General features: G+C 36.3%; 1 protein-coding gene across 1 annotated transcript in view; it reads left to right on the top strand.

The window, feature by feature from the left end:
- The window catches only part of EXOC2 (exocyst complex component 2), a 134867-nt gene that overhangs the window by 75168 nt on the left and 42159 nt on the right, over window positions 1–17540 (top strand). The window contains exons 14-22 of the mRNA XM_075084156.1: window positions 324–392; window positions 646–803; window positions 3801–3922; window positions 7572–7633; window positions 10325–10405; window positions 11372–11431; window positions 12285–12346; window positions 13259–13325; window positions 15324–15440. Of these exons, the coding sequence (XP_074940257.1) occupies window positions 324–392; window positions 646–803; window positions 3801–3922; window positions 7572–7633; window positions 10325–10405; window positions 11372–11431; window positions 12285–12346; window positions 13259–13325; window positions 15324–15440 (798 nt within the window). The remainder of the gene's footprint in view (window positions 1–323; window positions 393–645; window positions 804–3800; window positions 3923–7571; window positions 7634–10324; window positions 10406–11371; window positions 11432–12284; window positions 12347–13258; window positions 13326–15323; window positions 15441–17540) is intronic.

The following is a 17540-nucleotide window of genomic DNA, read 5'->3' as shown; positions in this document are numbered from 1 at the left end:
ATATATGTTTTAGCTTTCACTAACATTGCAGTGAGAATACTTTAACCTCATGAAGTTCGTATTGTTTGAGCTATTCTTTTCTGTTTGTTTTTTGTCTTAAAAACACACTTTTCCTCAGAATTAAACATTTGCACACAGATCTATAGTAAGTAGAGTTTATTGATGTTATAGTCTTTGCTTATTGAAATGCCATGATTTAGTTTCTGTAATTGCATTGTAAACTCAACGTTTTTTACTTCTTCGCTTTGAAACCCCCTTTTTTGGAATTATTTTAACAGTGGTTATGAGATACTTACACTTTTCTATTTTCTCATTTTCACAAGACTGCTGAAAAATCTGGCCAAATGGAAAGATCAAAGAAAAACGCTAGGCAAAGGCAAAATGATTTCAAGGTAAGTTACTGAGGGGGAAACGTTGCTTTCTTCCAGTTGTCCTTCACAGCAAGATACTTTAATGTCACCGCTTTGAAAATAAGAGTTCTTAAATCATCTGTGTGCCCTTATACATCCTTCTTCTCTACTCTCTACCATGTGGAGCCAACTGTAAATCATACATTCCAAGCTGCTGTGTATAGCAAGTACATGGCTGCTTAAACACATTGATAGAGCTTTTTGCTTGATTTTTCTTTCCCTTCTTCTGATACAGAAAATGATTCAGGAAGTGATGCACTCTCTGGTAAAACTTATCCGTGGAGCTTTGCTTCCATACAGCCTCAGAGAAGGAGAATCAAGGCAGTATGGTGGCTGGGAGATGAAATCTGAACTTCCTGGCCAGTGGCTAACACATGTTATCCAGACTGTAAGGTAAATGATGCTGTTCCTGGGATATGTGTTCTTTAAGACAAATTGTTTTATTTATTTATTGCATTAAATACCCTGAGTAGTGAGAATGTTAACATTTTCAAAATTAGGATTACAAATAAATTATTTATGGCAGATTTAGGATTCTGTGTACAAGTGTAATTAATAATGTCTCGTATAGCCTTACTATGTAATGATATGTTCATTTTTTTTCCTGTAGCATCTCAAGAAAAAGTTTGAATAATATATTTGCCTGGCACAGCATAGGCACTCCATGAATGAAACAGGATTTTATTTTTTAGGGTAGAAAGCAATTATCTGCTTCATTTGCTACACATCTTCCCATCTCTGCCAAAATGGGTAAAAATAGCATGCTTCTCACTTTAGTACCATTCTTAAATCATAATTTACTTTTACAGGTTTTGTTATGGAAGGTGATATGTCTGCTTATAATGTCATTCTGCTTATAATTATGTTTATAAACTTTGTAATTAATGACATGCACATTTCTAAATGTCTCAGTATTAGAATTCACTTCCCTTTTGTCTATGGAGGATGTAAAAATTGTCATTATCTTTCGGAAACTTGAGTAATACCTGGATATGATGCTGTACTTTTTATGTGCAGTTTTCAAAGTATCTAACAAGCAAAGTACAGAGGAAGAAAAAAAAGGGGTATAATTGCATATAGATATTCTTCTTGCGGATGGAGCTAGCAATGATACATACCTGTTGTCAAGTCTATTTAATGCTTTCCTGAAGTCTGTTGTCAGTTACGTTATCTGTACTTTAACCATTCAGAAAAAAATTTCCATGCGAAGTTTCTTATTCTGGCTGAATTTTATGGAAAGCTTCAAGTTTAAAAAGGCGCTGACATGGCATTTGCTGAAAGGATGTAAAAGGGGCAAGGGAACAGTCTTTGGCACCAGTGTTGCCCTTTTATGAGAGGCAATTTAATTTATCTCAAATTCTAAAATTCTAGCACTTTTAACATTTGCACATCTGTAATATTGGCTTGGAAATTTAACCAACAGATTATTTAAAGGTTGGTTGTTCTTCAGAATCCTGCCACCCGAGGTGGGATCCAGGCTGAGGTTATAGGATATGTGAAGGCTCTTTTTCAGAGAACTTCCTCGTGCTTTCAGACCACTGCCCTGGTAATGAACAACTGAACTGAGAGCTGGGGGAATTCTCTTTCCCTTCCACTCTTTTCCCCACCTCATGTTCTTACTGATGCCTGTGCTGGCACTTTACTAAAGTGAGCTAGACTTTAATGCAAAGTGGTCAAAAGTAGAGTGGCCTGAAAAGGGGCAGTCTGGAGGAGAGGAACTGAACATACTGTGATGGAGTACTGACCAGTGATGACAAGATCAGAAGTTTTTGCAAGTGCTGCAACTACTTTTTCTTTTCAAGCCGCCACACTCTATGCCAATCTAGTAAGTTCTTGTGACTCACACCAATGAAGATGGACTCTTCTCATTAAGACTCCACACATTGCATAAAAACCTTATTTTGGTTACATTAAGTTATGTAATAGCTTAAATCTTATTTTTATAGTTCCTAACATTATGGAGCACATGACAGAATTTTATTCTCTTCAGTCATCTCAAATGATTGACAGTTCTCTGCTTGTATTTAGGAATACTAAAACTTACGAAGTTAGATAACAAGGAGTTGGCGTTACATATGTGATCTTCATTTTTCTGCTTGTTTACATGTATCACACAGCTTAAAGTGGGGTGGTTGCATAGTTTTTCTCTTGTACCATTCTGTCATTGCCCAGTTTGAATAGGTTCCAGAGGATAAATTGGAGGTATGCAATAAGGTGAAGCCATTGTCAGCAAGACTTTTGCCTTGTAAGGATAGAAAGGTATGTATTTGTAAGGGTTGTGACAGCTGCATGCTCCCTTAGAAATTGAATCAACTCTAAGTACAGAAATTCTGTGCAGCCTAAAGTCACTTAAACTTCTCACAGATGGGTATTTATAGCCTGTGTTTCCTGGATGGCTGAGATAGAGCAGATTTATGTGATCTACGAATTCAGTAGTTGTGCTGAGCTGATAGTAGTCTGGTTAATGGTGGGGTTTTGATGGTTTATGCCCAACATTGAGAGTAAGGAGCCTTACAGGTAGGTGACTGGAAATGTTCTACTTACTACTCAAACTTGTTTGCTTGTGCCTTCTTATCCTGTTCTTTGGCATTTTCTAGTACCTGTGCTTTGCTCAGTATTAGCAGTAGGGCAAACAGCAATGACTGCCTTTGAGTTATCCTTGCTTAAATACCCAAGAATAGAATAAAAGCAGTAAACCTCACTTTATGCCCCTAACTAAAGTCTGAGCACAACTGCAGCCTTTTAGTTAAAAGCTGAAATGCTATTCCTTGTAAGTAGCTGCTGCGTTACTATTTCTAAAGGAAAAAATGTAAATTAATGTGTCCATCCTCAGCTATATAGCTGGTGATTTGTGCCTAGTCAGTCTGAAGCAAAAGAGCAAATGAATTCACTCTTTGCTTTGCAGGTGATGCAGTATTTGCATTTTGACCCCTTAAATGTGTGTGCTCTTGGCAATCTGATGAACAGCCACATCACCATTTATGGCAGCTTGGTGGCCGTTACTGTTGTAAATGCAGGTAAACAATATCTCAGAAATGCTATTGTAGACCTAGGATTTGATCTAGGCATTCACCTAAGAACAGCAAAAAAGAATCCAAGAATAATCCTTTTGGAGCAGAAGTAGCTAAGACAAGAGAAGGATGCAGAAAGGCAGGCAGGGAAGTGCAAGAGGACAGGGGGAGAAGGCATGTTGCCATGACATTATTGTAATGTTATTTTAAAAAAAAAAAAGCTGTGTTTGCAAGCTTCTGAATTAAGCAAATAATTCATCTTCTCTGGGATACTCAGTTTTAAAAGACTCACTGTGGATGGAGCTACTGTATTCACATACAGAGAAAATGTCTAAAAAACTCAGTGAAGTTTTATAAGCTAATTTTATTTGCTTTGCAGGCTTAGTTCTGAGTCTCTTACTGCGCTTGAGATACCAAATGATATGCTTCAGATCATCCAGGATCTTATTTTGGACCTTCGTGTACGTTGCATTATGGTGACTTTACAACACACAGCTGAAGGTAATAAAGCGCTGCAGGTCTCTCTGCTTACATTTATCTTCCCCCCCTCCCAGATTAGGCCAGACCATGTTCTGGAAGATAACAATGTCTGTTGCAGATATTGTAGTGGCAGTGGACTCCTCCAAGTTCTGTAATATCTCACAAGAGTTACTCAAGTATTCCAATTTTCTGACAGAATTGTGTTATGAGTCTTGTCTTCCCTTAGTCTAACAAATGCAGTAGTTTATATCTGTTTCCTTTGGGTTGAGACAGTTTTACAATGCCAGTGATTTTATCTCATGATGCAGCTTTTCCTTGTTGGAAATACTGTTTTTCTTTTTTGAGTTCTTCTATAAAGTGAAGAATTAAATAAGCAATGCCCCACCCCAAGAAAAAGAAAAATCCACAGCCTTTTATGAAGCGTTTTAGTTGTGTTTTTCATGGCCTTTTACTAATATTACAATCCCCAGGCTTCCTACTGTGTACACAGCTTTTGCCGTAAATATCTGGATTGTCAAGGCCAGTAACATATTCTCTAAATCTAATGTGACTCTATGTGCTTCAAAGGCCATTCATATTACCATTTTGTATTCAACTCTGAAACCTCAGTGTGAATGAAGTAGATCTTCCAGAAATAAATGTCTCTCAAAATCTCAGGGCAGATTGATCTACTAATTCACAAAGAAGGGTTTTTTTCCAAAAGACTTAATTACCCTCAATGCTAAAAAAAAAAAAAAAATCAGGGCTTTTTTAATCTTACAATTTAATCAGGTTTTAATCTCCAACATATGATCATCATTATTTGGTATGCTGACGTGAAGCTAAGTTTTTTACCCAAGCCTTAAGTGTACTAAGTGCAGCTGACTGTATTAAGCAAATTTTTAAACTTTTGGTGACAACAAATCATAAAGTCTCTATGGTTTATTTTATACAATGTTTATAGAAACTGTATTGTTGGGTCTTAATTCTTTTATTAAATCCCATTTCAGTGTTAACATTATTTTTCTGCATTAATATCAAGCTAGTTGGCCATACAGGTACACAGGTTATCTTGCCTCTTTGAAACTCTTTAGGGAAAGTACTACCACTATTTTAGATTTCACTTGAAGTATAGGGAAGTTTCTGTATCTTTTCTTCACTTAGCACAGTTGAGATCAATTATTATTATTTTTTAAAATGGCAGATGAAAAATATTTTTGTTGTTGTTGAACTTGTGACAAGAGGATGTCCTGCTGGACTGACTGCCCTCTGTCTGGGAATTGCCAGTGATTCCTCAGATTTCCTGACTGCTTCAAAGGAAGGAAATATCTAGCTTCGAACAGTTTTGCTGACAATCCTTAGGTTATCAAATCTCAGTGAGCCATCCACCTAGCTTCTCCAGTGCAGTCCAGAAAGCTCTGATAGATGATTAATGATGAACCTTTTCAGCTAAAAGTCTGCTGTCTTACTAGTTTTGCCTACTTGTTGCATCATAACAATAGCTCAGTTCTTTGTTCAGATCCAGAGTTTCTGCTTCTTACGTCCTGATTGCTGGCCACATACATTCTGTGGAGGAAAAACTCTTGTGGTAGTCTGTAACCTTAGGTTTTTTTAAAAGCTTATTTGCCAGTCTATGTTTGAATGATTCTCTTTTTGGTCTGAGCACTTTTATTCATACTTTTCTTGAATCAAAAGAGATTAGATCCCTTAAGATGCCGGTATGCTATGTTGGCTGGATAACATATCTCTCTCTTATCTAGCTGGTAGTAGCAGCCTTCCTCGACTGCTGCTTCCATCCCCTATCAGTGAAGCAGTTCTGTTTATTGGCTGTAGCATCAAACAGGAGAAGAGAAAAGATGCCTGCCTGTATGATGACTCTCATTCCATATTGTTACACTGCATGCCTTACCTATGGGACCCTCTTTTTGTTGTTGTTGTTGTTCTTTACCAGCTAAAGCAAAACTGAGTACGTTGAATGCGTTTGGATAGTTTTTCTTGCACAGGACCAGGTTAATTGGGCCCTTGAAGAAACTCTTATTTTTAGGGATCCAGTGAAAAAAGCAGTTAATGGATATTCTCATGCAGCTATGTAAATGGATCTCAGATGTAGTTATATCTCTAATATAGAAGTCAAAAAGGCTCTTCCTGGACTTGAATCTCTATAATCTCTCAGAAATATGAGCCGTGTAGTCTGCTGATATAAAGTTCAGTCTCATCTCTCGTTGTGTGTTGTAAGAGGGTAAAGGCATTCAGATCGGTTAAAATTGTTAATAGAGCACTCTACCATTAGCTACCATGTTGTTAAATAGGACAAATCTGCCCACGCACAAGGTTTTTTTGTTGTCTGGTGATAAACACCATAAACTCATGCTGGCCCTGAGAAGCAGGCTGTGTTCTTTCCTTCTCATATGTGATCACTGGTCATAAAGGTCATGAAAGCCAATTTATGTGAATGCCAGATTAGATGGGGTTTACATTAATGTATTTGACTGGAATTCGGTGAGCAGTGAAATACGAGAAGAAAATTTGGGGTTTTTTGTATTAGCTCAGAACAGAATGCAAAAGTGAGCAGCCACAAAAACATGTAAAGCCTGACCAGTGCAATCGTAAGCCCTCATAAGAATTATTGGTTAAATTAAGAGGTTTACTAAATAGGGAAATGAGCAGAGTAATAATTCTGCACAATCCCTTAATACTTTTTATCCTCACTAAGCCTATACTTCCGTGAAATGTAGAATTGCAGGGTATAACACCGTAACCAAGCTTCTTAACCTAGCTAATTAAAGCACCAAGATAGTGAAGATACCTTTCAGCGTGCATTAGTTATTCTCTTTTCTTGGATTTTGGGGAGAGATGGTAATTTACTGAAATTCTTGCTCATTTAAAATGGAGTTTCAGATACAGACAGTTCTGATGAGCAATCCGTGTATGGAAAAACTGCATGTCAAAGCTCCCATGAACTGCACACAGTTCATCTTTGTTCTGTTTGCAAGTCGGTAAAGCCTAAAAAAAAAAAATGATGCAGAATGCGTGTGTCCACAGAGGAATTTTGAGCTTTGGATTCACATCCAGACTTAGTTTCTGTTAGCTTCAGTAAGCGTCTAGAAACTGGCACCTTCTGGATAGTGCAAGAGAGTGCTTTTTGCATATGCCTTCATGTATTTTTGAAAAGAGTCTAGCACCATAGATCCTTGACCCTGAGTGGGGACTCTGAGCCCCCCTTATAATTATTAAATATTAATTCTATGCTGTCCTTTCTGTCTTTGCTAAAATGCTAGGCAGTTGTTCTTTCATTTTTAATTAAGAGCTGGTGTATAATACACTAGAGACTCAGGTTCTTAAATGCAGTGGTTTATGTTGTGATTAAAAATTTACAACATAAAACAAATGCAAAGCCTTCACAATATTCCTTTAATTTTAAGCTTTCCAGTAAAAGATGTGCTTCATGCAACTCTTGCCATGTATCATAGATATGCTTCTCTAGGTGGTGTCACCAGCATACCACGTATGAGTCCCATTCTTACTCATTTGAGAATGCTGAAAGCTTTGAAGCTTTTAGTGCTATTTGCTTGTATGCCTAGTCATTGCAGTCCCAGTGTCTGTGGTTTATCTTTTCAAGTTCAAGGAGTTTTTAATAATGAAAATGAATACGTTCTCCCTCCCCCCTTCCCTCTCTTGCTCTGTCTTACAGATATAAAAAGGTTAGCTGAAAAGGAAGACTGGGTTGTTGACAATGAAGGTTTGACATCGTTGGTGGGTATACTTGCGTGTCTTGTAGGCACTTTCTTTGCTGGATTTTTTTTTTTTCTTTTGCAAGTGTAATGAAACTGGTTTCTATGTTCTCCAGAAATCAAATTATTTTGGACTTTGTATGCGTGCATATGGGCATCTAGAGTTTTATTGAAACATGAAAAAATAAGAATGTAAATACAAAATTTTTTGTTTGGTTATTTATTTACAGCACTCTTAACAGATCCCATCACCAAACACAAAGTTACTTTTTTCTTCCTTTTCCAAAATTTTTATTTGTGCTTCTCAAACTATTATGTCTGAAGTAACTTCAAGTGATAATGGTACTAATAGACAGCAATATTTTTGAAGGTGCAAAATAGAAAAAAAAAAAAGCATCAATAAAAGCTTTGCAGATTTGTGCCATGTATTGAGAGACAAAAATAAATAAGAATTAGGCATCAAGATACATAGCACGACTTTCTGCCTTAAGTTGGGTTATTAGAATACGTTAGTATAATTACTGCTGACCTCTTAACATGATTTTGCTGAGACAAACTATAGTAACTTTCATTGTTAAGCATCTTATTTTAGGGATGGTTTACCAAAGTAAAAAATTATTTTTGAGGTCACAACAAGTTCAGTTCACGTCAAGATGCTTCATTACTTAGTAGGCACACTACCATGGAATTGGTCTGTAGCTAAATAAATAGGTCACTTATATGTTATAATGAGAAATTGAACTGAAAAGCAACTAATTTAGGAGATTGCCTACACACAAACAACAAATGACTTGAAACCAAATTCAGATAAATTAGTGAGATGCTTTCTGGAAATACACAGTAATGAGTAATGCCTAAAACACAGCAAGCACGTTGTAGGTGTGACTTAAAAACAATCTGCGAAAGCAGAAAGGGCCTGTGGGAGGGAGAGTTGATTTGTATATATTATCTAAGAGAATGCTCCACAGACTTTTGTAGTTTTTCTTATTTGCTTCTATAAATACATGTTTGAAGTTGAGTAGGAGGGCATTAAGCAATCACAATATACACATTGTAGGAAGGAGCGTTGTTGGGCAATTGTAGTATTGTAACCAGATTTACAGCTTCTGGTCTTGGTTTCAGTTGCCACTCGCTCGGGCAAGTCCCTTAACTTTTCTGTTTTTTCACTCTGTTCATCTGTAAAATGGAGGGAGGGGGAATGATCTTCCACAAAAGCTTTGTGTCTTTATGCTTTTACTGTATCCTAACCCATCTTCTTTAAAAAACCTTTTCAGTCTTTTCTGTATCTAGAAATCACCCATTAATTCCTTGTATATAACACTTCCCTAGATACCTTTTGAGGTTGTGGTTGAGACATGCCAAATTTTAATGGTGGCGGTTGACTATGTTTTGTCATAGTAGGGTTATTTATCTACTGAAGTAGAGTTCATTGTGGTAATATTATAGCAAAAATTAGCCAGTATAAACAAGGGCCAGGCCGTCTCTTTGGGGACACTTCAGGCTCAAGATAGAAACTGTATTTTAAGTTCATAGTAAATACCCACTGATAAACCCTTTAGTATTTATATTCCAGGTAAGACACAGAACCAACTTTACTCAGCTTCAGAATATTCAATGAATAACATATCTGAACAGCTTTCTTATCCTGAGGTGTGATGTTTTGTTATATGGAAACAAAAAACCAAGAGCAGCACTTTCCTGCTGTTCTTTTTCTTTTAAGCGGGTCCAAAAATAATAAATATAGATTGTCTTAGTGGCTTTTTTCATAATTTTCAGGTTGCCATGTAGGCATCATTTTCACAATCCACCTCCACCCAGCATTTACAGAAATAAAAGTTACTCCTAAGCCTAAAGTTGGTGATGTGCCATAAACTATCTGGTGGATGAAAAGCGGGTTTACATGGCTTAGAGAACTTTTTTGTCTACCCCTCTGACCCAAATCCAATGGGATGATATCCCTCTTTTCTAGAGCAGTGACACCCCTCTGCTTCACATTGCACGTTGCCCTATACAACAGCTTCCTGCCTAATACCCCAGCCGGCAGCCTCATTAAAAAAAAGGTGTGACTTAACAGGGAAGAGAGAAAGACAAGGAAAAACTGACTAATGACTCTGATGCTGTGAACCCATTTGCACTTTCAGAGTGAAATCGATACATGCATGTAGACATTTGTACTTCAGGTTTGGAAACCTGAGGGTTAAAAAAAAAAAAAAGCCCCCCAAACCAGTGGGGTTTTTTCCCCCTTCACGTGAAATCAATTTCAATCCGTTTTTCTTAGAAACTTTTTACTGAAATAAGATGCAGAAATATCAGGTATCCCAAGTGAAATTCTATGCCAACTCAGATCAAAGAAGAGAGGGCGTCACAGGCATCTATAGCATAATTGTCAATATATGCTACCACAAACAAACTATAAAACTCTTTCATGACCCTTTTAGAGGGGGCTGTTTGGTGTGGAAGTCTCTCATTCAGATTAAAAAATGTACATTGATCTATGGTAATAATTCTGTAGATAACAAGTACAAACGTACATTACTACAAAAGGACCCTCTGGTAATATATGAATCGTGAGGGGTTGTTTTTGGTGGGTTTTTTTGCCTGATTCGGGATCATTTGGAGACAGAGCCTACCACATGGCATGGAAGTTTTTATGTATTTGTGTAGTGTACATTTGACATGCTTATCTAAAGCTAACAGGTCATTTGCCTTTCAGCCATCCCAGTTTGAACAGTGCATTATCCATTCCTTGCAATCTCTGAAAACTGTGCTGGACTGTAAACCTGGAGAGGCCAGTGTAAGTTTTGATTTACGCTTTTATTTTCATTCTTTTTATGTAAATTATATTTGGTTTCAGAACAAGAACTTTCAGAGAATGATACAGGGGTATAACTTTCCTCTTTATTTTTTTCCATGTACAACCTTTTCACTTCTGCTAGCTTTCAGAATTCTGTTTGTGTTTCCTTTGTTTAGGGATAATTGTGTATGTATGGGGCAGATTGGACCTATATTTAAATCTTTAAAGCTATTCTTTTATAAAAATGCTACTAATGTATTTTCTAGAAACCAGTAGATGTGACTTTATTTACATGAAGGAAAAAAACAGGGGGAGGGGGGCATTCCTACTCTTCATTCAGTGTTGCATCCAAGCTACTTGCAGAACTTGAATTCAGCTTTTTACTTCTGTAACCTTTATTCTAAATCAGGAGTACTGATTGTCCCCGTCCACTTAGTACCTTGAGGCCCTGATTGATTGTGATACTGAGGTTTTCTTTCAGGTTTCAGTGATCTGAGGAAGTTTAACACTTTTCCAAAGTCCCTTGGGCCCCTCTGTATGGGTATTGTTTTTCTCTCCTACCTTATTTTAATTTTTGCAGCTCGGCTCTCTAGTTTCTTAATGTACGTTATTCAAAAGAATCTGCAGTCTGTGGTGAACACTTCTTGTTAGGGTGCAAAGATCCTTGAATATCCTGGGTTTTTTTGCTGCAATTCCATTAGCCAACAATAAGTATCCCGTGTACTAGGACTTTTTTCCTTTTAGTGTGTTATCTCATTATGCTTGTCAAACTGTTTATTGAGACTTGTAGTTCTCTCTCCCCATTTTTAGGGTGGGGAAAACTGAAAATGATCCATGAGAAAATACTGTGTCCCAGTAGCCATTCCTGTAATTGTGTCATCTCTTTAGGGATAAGTTACCCAAGCCTTCCTTGAGAATAAGGCCATGTGAGGCTGTTCTGCTGAAATAATATGCTTGCATCTTCAGGTTTTCCAGCAGCAGAAAACGCAGGAGGATGTGTGCCAGCTAAGCATTGGGATAATGCAGGTAACTCAAGCACTTTTATGTATGAAATTGATCAACAAAAATGTGTGCTTTGTACCTTGCCCACCTCCCAAAAGGTAGCATAAGTTGATGACTCTGTTATTCCTCCAATATACTCTGGGATACTGAGAAATGTTTGACTTTAAAAGTATATAGAGCTTACTAGCTGAATCTGATGATATAAAATCCTCAGAGGGCAAGTGACATATTTGAGTATTTTACTGATTATGACTCTTCAAGATTTTAATGATGATTGGGAGACAGTTGCTGAGCTGATGTCGTCTAAAATCAATATATTGCAGTAAAAGGAGCAATGCTGATTTTCATCAGCTGAAGATCTAGCTTTTAATTTTTGTATCAGAAACCAATGTTCTTTGTAACAAAATCTGTTTTTTAAAAACATATTTGAAATTAGATAATAGCATGGTTTAGGCTTTTGAACCATCTTTATAGTCTTCTCAAATAAGAAATCATAAGCCAAAGCAAATTTATTTTAGTGATGCTTCTGTGATGTTTACTTGGGATCAACTGTTCAGATTCAACACTTGAAAACTATTAACAATGCCTTCTTTGCAAATCAGCAGATTATCACTGCATAACTTTAGCCATGCATGATGAGAATCACTTAGCAGGATTAAAACTCTTGTGTTTTGCTACAAGTAAACTGTGATGCATATAAGATTGAAAATATGGATTCAAAAGGCGTTACAGAAATGTTGCGGTATTTATGTAAAGTTTAAGACAAAGAAAGGTGACGATTGTTCTGCTCTATTGACTGTAGTAAAAGTGAATTTAAGAATTATTTTTTTTTTTTACTTCGGGCAGAAAATGTAGATCTTGCTTTATTGTTTCCTAGGTCTTTATAGACTGTTTGGAGCAGCTGAGCACCAAACCTGATGGTGACATAGATACAGCGCAGTAAGTAAAATAACAGGACCTAGATGTAGTATTCTGAAATTGTGGGTGTAAGTATCAAATTTCAGTGGTGGTGTGGTTTTATCCCCCCTGGTATTTCATATTTCTTGTGAATACTTTTGCCTCCGGTTAGCGATGCTTTGAAATAAGAGCAGATATTTTTATGCCAAAAAATTGAGTGGCATCATGTAGCAAATATTGTACAAGATAATGAATAATTTTAGTATTACTTATACCATTGTAGTCAATGACAGGAGTTGCATGCTGTAGAAGCAGGTGTGGTGTACTTTGACGTGCCCTTACATGGAATGAGCTGTCCGTGTCACTAAGTAACGTCTATTCATAGAGAAACACCCCTGCCTTTCTTTTCTTCCCTTCTATTTTGATTGGTGTTATTGGTATTTTTGCTAAATTTTTTGAAGTTTGTTCGATAATTGCTCATCAGCCACTTATTTTAGAGACCAAAACGAGTCAGAATAGCCTGAGCTTCCAAGAGTACCTGTCATTTCCTTGTGAAAAGCCAGTGACTTGGCAAATATTGGTACCTGCAATATGCATTAGAAAAAGGCAAATCAACTGTTCCTAATGCCACTTTTTTTTTTTGCTATTTGGATGACTTGGTTGGCTGGGTAGGTGTAAAAACAAAACAGAATCTGTGGCAAATCAGAGAAATTATAGAAAATTCAAATGTTTTAAGAACAAAAGTTCTGTAGTTAGAGTAGTACCGCCTGTCCAAAAAGCTCCTGCAGGCTTTGTGGACATATTAGAAAAAAATGGGCAATGTGGGCTGCTTTATCTGGTGTGAGGGGACTTGAGACAAGATTCCAGTCTTCTATTCCAACTGTTCATTTTAATCCACCATACATCAGATAATCAAAAGCACTATACTACTCACTTTTTAAACAATATTCCTAGTCTTTCAGTTGATGTTTCATCTCCAGACTTGTTTGGAAGCATTCATGAAGATGCCAGTCTTTCTTCAGTAAGTTTGGGTTCTATTTCTAAAAGCTGATGTGAAACTTGCAAAGTTACAGGAATGTTGTAATTTTTTTAAGTGTTTCACTTTTTTGTTTTCTTTTTGTAGAGAGCAGTTCTGTATTCTTGAGGCATTAGGTAACATACATATGTATATAAGCATAAAAAAAATACAAAGCTATAAAGCCTGAATGTCAGGCTCTCTTTAAAAGCACTGTTTCTGTATATCTTAGTATACCATCCTAAGGTAGCTACTGAAGCCATTTTTTGAAACGAGGTCCTCCTCAGAAACTAAAATGGCATCGCTGAAATCAGTGAAAATAGCACTGGTGTTAACACAGCTGAGGATTTGAATTTTGGTTTATCACCTTGTTTTAAACTAGAAGAACTGGTCTGATTATTAGTTACTTTTTAAAACCCGTGAAGATACAGATATTCAGTAATGTGGTTTTCCAAAAAAAATTACTGAGAGTAAGTATTGGTTATTTGTTTGGCTTGGTTAGATTTGGTTTTTGTTTTTAGGAAATTGGAAAAAAGGTGTTTCAATATTCTTGACACTATGACTTTGGTTAATGTACTTTCTTCTAGTCCAGTGGCTGATGAAAAAATGTAGTTGTTCCCTGCAAGAGAACAACTTGTAAAGTTGTTCCTTAGTGCACATTTTAAATGTTGTCAGCTTTGCCTCATATACAAGAGCAACAAGCATTGCTGCTACAATGAAGGATCACAGATTGCCAAATCAGGCCAAGTTTCTGAATTGCAGACTATGATAATTAGTTCTTTATATCGTTTTACTCATGCAGCACACGGGTTTTTATATTAATTGTTGACAAAGTAAGCTTTTGTTGGTGTGACTTCCTCCCATATATCCTAGGAATGAATGTGTAAATTAAAAAGAAGGTATCAACAATTTTAGACAATGTTTGGCTTCCAAGGTATCATTAACTTTTTTCTGTAAATCACAGAACACTTTTCTGACTGAGTAATGAGAACAGAGAAAGTGAGCGAACACAGTAAGATTTGTAACTGTGTTTTTAAAGTTCTTCTTTTCGAAATAGTCTGTATACCAATTGATTATAATGTAAAGTAGTAGGTAACTGCACATCTCAACACTAGTCATTATATTACTGGAATACAAAAGTGTCATGAGTTCTTCTAGGTCTGAAAACCAATACCAGTTTTAATCAGATCTGCACTATTATGATGACTTGATTGCCAAATAATTTTTATTCCAAAACATTGGCTGGTGTTGATTTTGAACTTCCATCTGAGGTAGAAAAATGTTTTCCCATTGGGAGAAGGCCAGGGGAAGAGGGAAGACCCAATCTATTTAAACAGCAGTTCTGCCTTGTTTGGTTCTTTGTCTCTTTGGAAACTACACCTTGTTGCATCAAGGTCAGGGAAAGGCAATTCTGCTATCTCAACTCCAGAATGTATTTGACCTTCTTGCAATTTTAAAAAAAAAAATAAATTGAAGAACAGAGTTAATTTTCAACCACCCAGAATTTTTTTCAAATTAACTGCTGAAATTATATTGTGTACATCAGAACCTTCTAGTATTTTAGAATGGGTGAGTGCATTCATTCAGTACCTGTTTTGCTTCCCTTGTTTTAGCCAGCTTCATGTGAAAGTGAGGATGATCTTCAGTTAATTTTATGATGGTCATAATTCTTAGCATATTTCTTGAAACAAAGCAGAAGCCAGAAATAGCTTCCTGGAAGGCTGTCTGAACCTAATTTTTGTAAAGAAGTCTTAACCACAATTCTGTATTAGTCACAGTTATTCCAGTGAATGCTCCAGATCCTATAAGAAAAAGCATACATGTTCAGTCATCATACCTGATACTCAGTTCTTGGAGTTTTAATGACAAAAATATTTGTAAGCCTTATTTATCAACATGTGTATCACACACAGAGTCAATAAAAAGCTATAAATTTACAGTATTGGTCATGCTGATTACTTCTTTTTTGTAACTATTATACTCTTTCTTAAAACAAATTTTTAGGAACAGAGGCTGTTAATCGCACTCAGTAACTGCCGTTATCTGGAACGTCATACCTTCCTAAATATAGCTGAACATTTTGAGAAACATGGCTTTCAAGGTGTTGAAAAAATAACTCAAGTAAGTGAGAGCACTGGAATGAAGTATCATTCCTTGAAGGAACAGTTTTTATTTGTTTTACTTTCTGTGGAAATGAAGTGCAAGTGTTCAGATGGCCAAAAGGACTCTTGGGTGAGCCTTCTATGAATGAGTGGGACTCCAGGCATCACTTGGACGCAACAGTGATGGTTGTATGTGTTCCTATAAGGCTTAAATAGCTGGTATAGAAAATGTGACCTCTTTCATATTCAGGACTTGTGTGTTCAATGGCAAAGCTTATCAGATTTCTTAGTAAAGCTCTTTAATGTCACTGTGCTTTCTTAATGCAGAGAGTAAAAGATTGTTATCTCAGAATATACATGATAAATTATTTCATCTGGCAATCTGTGTTACTGATAGCTGTTGTTCATAAACTAGTTCAGGTTTTTTTGTTGTGTTTTTTGTTTTTGAGTTTTGGGGTTTGGTTTTTCTGGTTTGGTTTGCTTTTTTTTTTTTTTCAAAGAACGAAAATGTCAAAGTGGGTGGCAGTAGCTGTCTCATTTTCCTGCCTTTTTGTAAAGATTAATCATTTTTTATGAGAAATGTTGTGACTTAATCCTTAGGACCATAAAGCTAGTTTATTTCCAGAAATATTTGCTGGTTGGAAGTAAAATGTTATCTTTTCCAGTACAGAGTACAATATTTGACTCCAACTGATGTTTCTACTATTAGTACATCCTTAGTCCCGTTCTGCCTGAATATTGTTTGAATTTCTGTGCCTGAAATAATTTTGAGTAGCATTTAAATGGGGTTGGCACGATTTGTATGGTTAGTAGAGTATAGAAAATTAATCTGGATATTGCAGTTCTTTGCTACTGAGACAACTGAGAGTTGCACCAGGTACGGTTAGTGTTGTCTGTATAAGCAAATAAGACATCTGTTACGTATGGATTGAGCACTCTGTACAGCCACTTCAAAGTATTGCCATTAAAAGTCTGGTAAGTGTTTAGATGACAAAATGCAAGTGTTGAAGTTGCGGATAAATTTCAAATCTGTGTCAACCCTTTGAAAGCACTGACTGGTGCAGAGGGGATATATGGGACACATCAATCAGTAATGCTAGCTGGGACCATTTGGACAATTAGGTAGTAATCTTAAAATTAATGAAGGGTTCAGAATTTGCCCTCTTAAGAGAGGCTAGAAGCTTGCTAAGGTTTAGGGGGATTGGTTGATTGTTTGTTTTTTGTTCTGTCACTTAAACTTCTGTAAGTTTCTTAATTTATTTAGCCACTTAGTAGATTAAAAAATTGCTATAAAGAATTGACAAAATTTTTGAAAAACAATGTTTATCTGAGAAGACTGAAACAAAACTATACTTCTAAATTCTGTTAGCTTTAAAATTGAATTTCGAAGTTAATTTTGTAGTGTATGTTGGTAAAAACTATCTGTTGTTCGGTTGAGGTTTTTAAAGTTGTCTTTGTTAGAAGGGAAATCATTATTATCTAATATTCTGAAAATCCAGAAATTATAAAATGGTAACTGAGAAAATTTCCTTACATTCGACATGGTTTTTATTTCAATTTTTTTCTTAGTGTGCCAAAGAGTTACATAAGAGCGCCCAACTTTAATCTGCTTTAGCACATGCCATCTTGGCACATACTTACGGTACTCACCAGTAATTATATTTAATTTCTACATAACTTTTAAAAGTGCTTTTCTGTGGGAATTCTTCAATGCGACTTAGCCAGTTTAGTCGGTTAGCAATTACTGATTAAGCTTCTGAATAAAATTGCTTCCACAGTTCTGATACTTAGATGAGGTAGAGGGTTTACTAGGATAGAGGCTCAAAATGGCTTTAATACAAATATTGAAAACTGTGGTTACGGGAAGTTCACAGCAGAAAGATAGCAATGAGGGAATTTTATATAGTTATGAGCATTTACCCAACTTGGGAGTCAGGAAAATGTGTATACACAATGGAAGTTGTTGAGGACTTCTACTGTGCTTCACCGCCCCCCATCCTCAGCTCAAAATAACATTCAGATGAATTGTTCATTCTTTCTTGTAATCTTTCCACCAGCTGAAAAGCAGGGTTACCCACCACTATCTTAATTACATGTGGAACTTGAAACAGGTTGAAGA

The sequence above is a fragment of the Phalacrocorax aristotelis genome, chromosome 2 (assembly GCF_949628215.1).
Source record: "Phalacrocorax aristotelis chromosome 2, bGulAri2.1, whole genome shotgun sequence".
Classification (NCBI taxonomy): Eukaryota; Metazoa; Chordata; class Aves; order Suliformes; family Phalacrocoracidae; genus Phalacrocorax; species Phalacrocorax aristotelis.
Note: the sequence above shows the minus strand (reverse complement) of the source record. Positions and strands in the feature narration are given on the sequence as shown.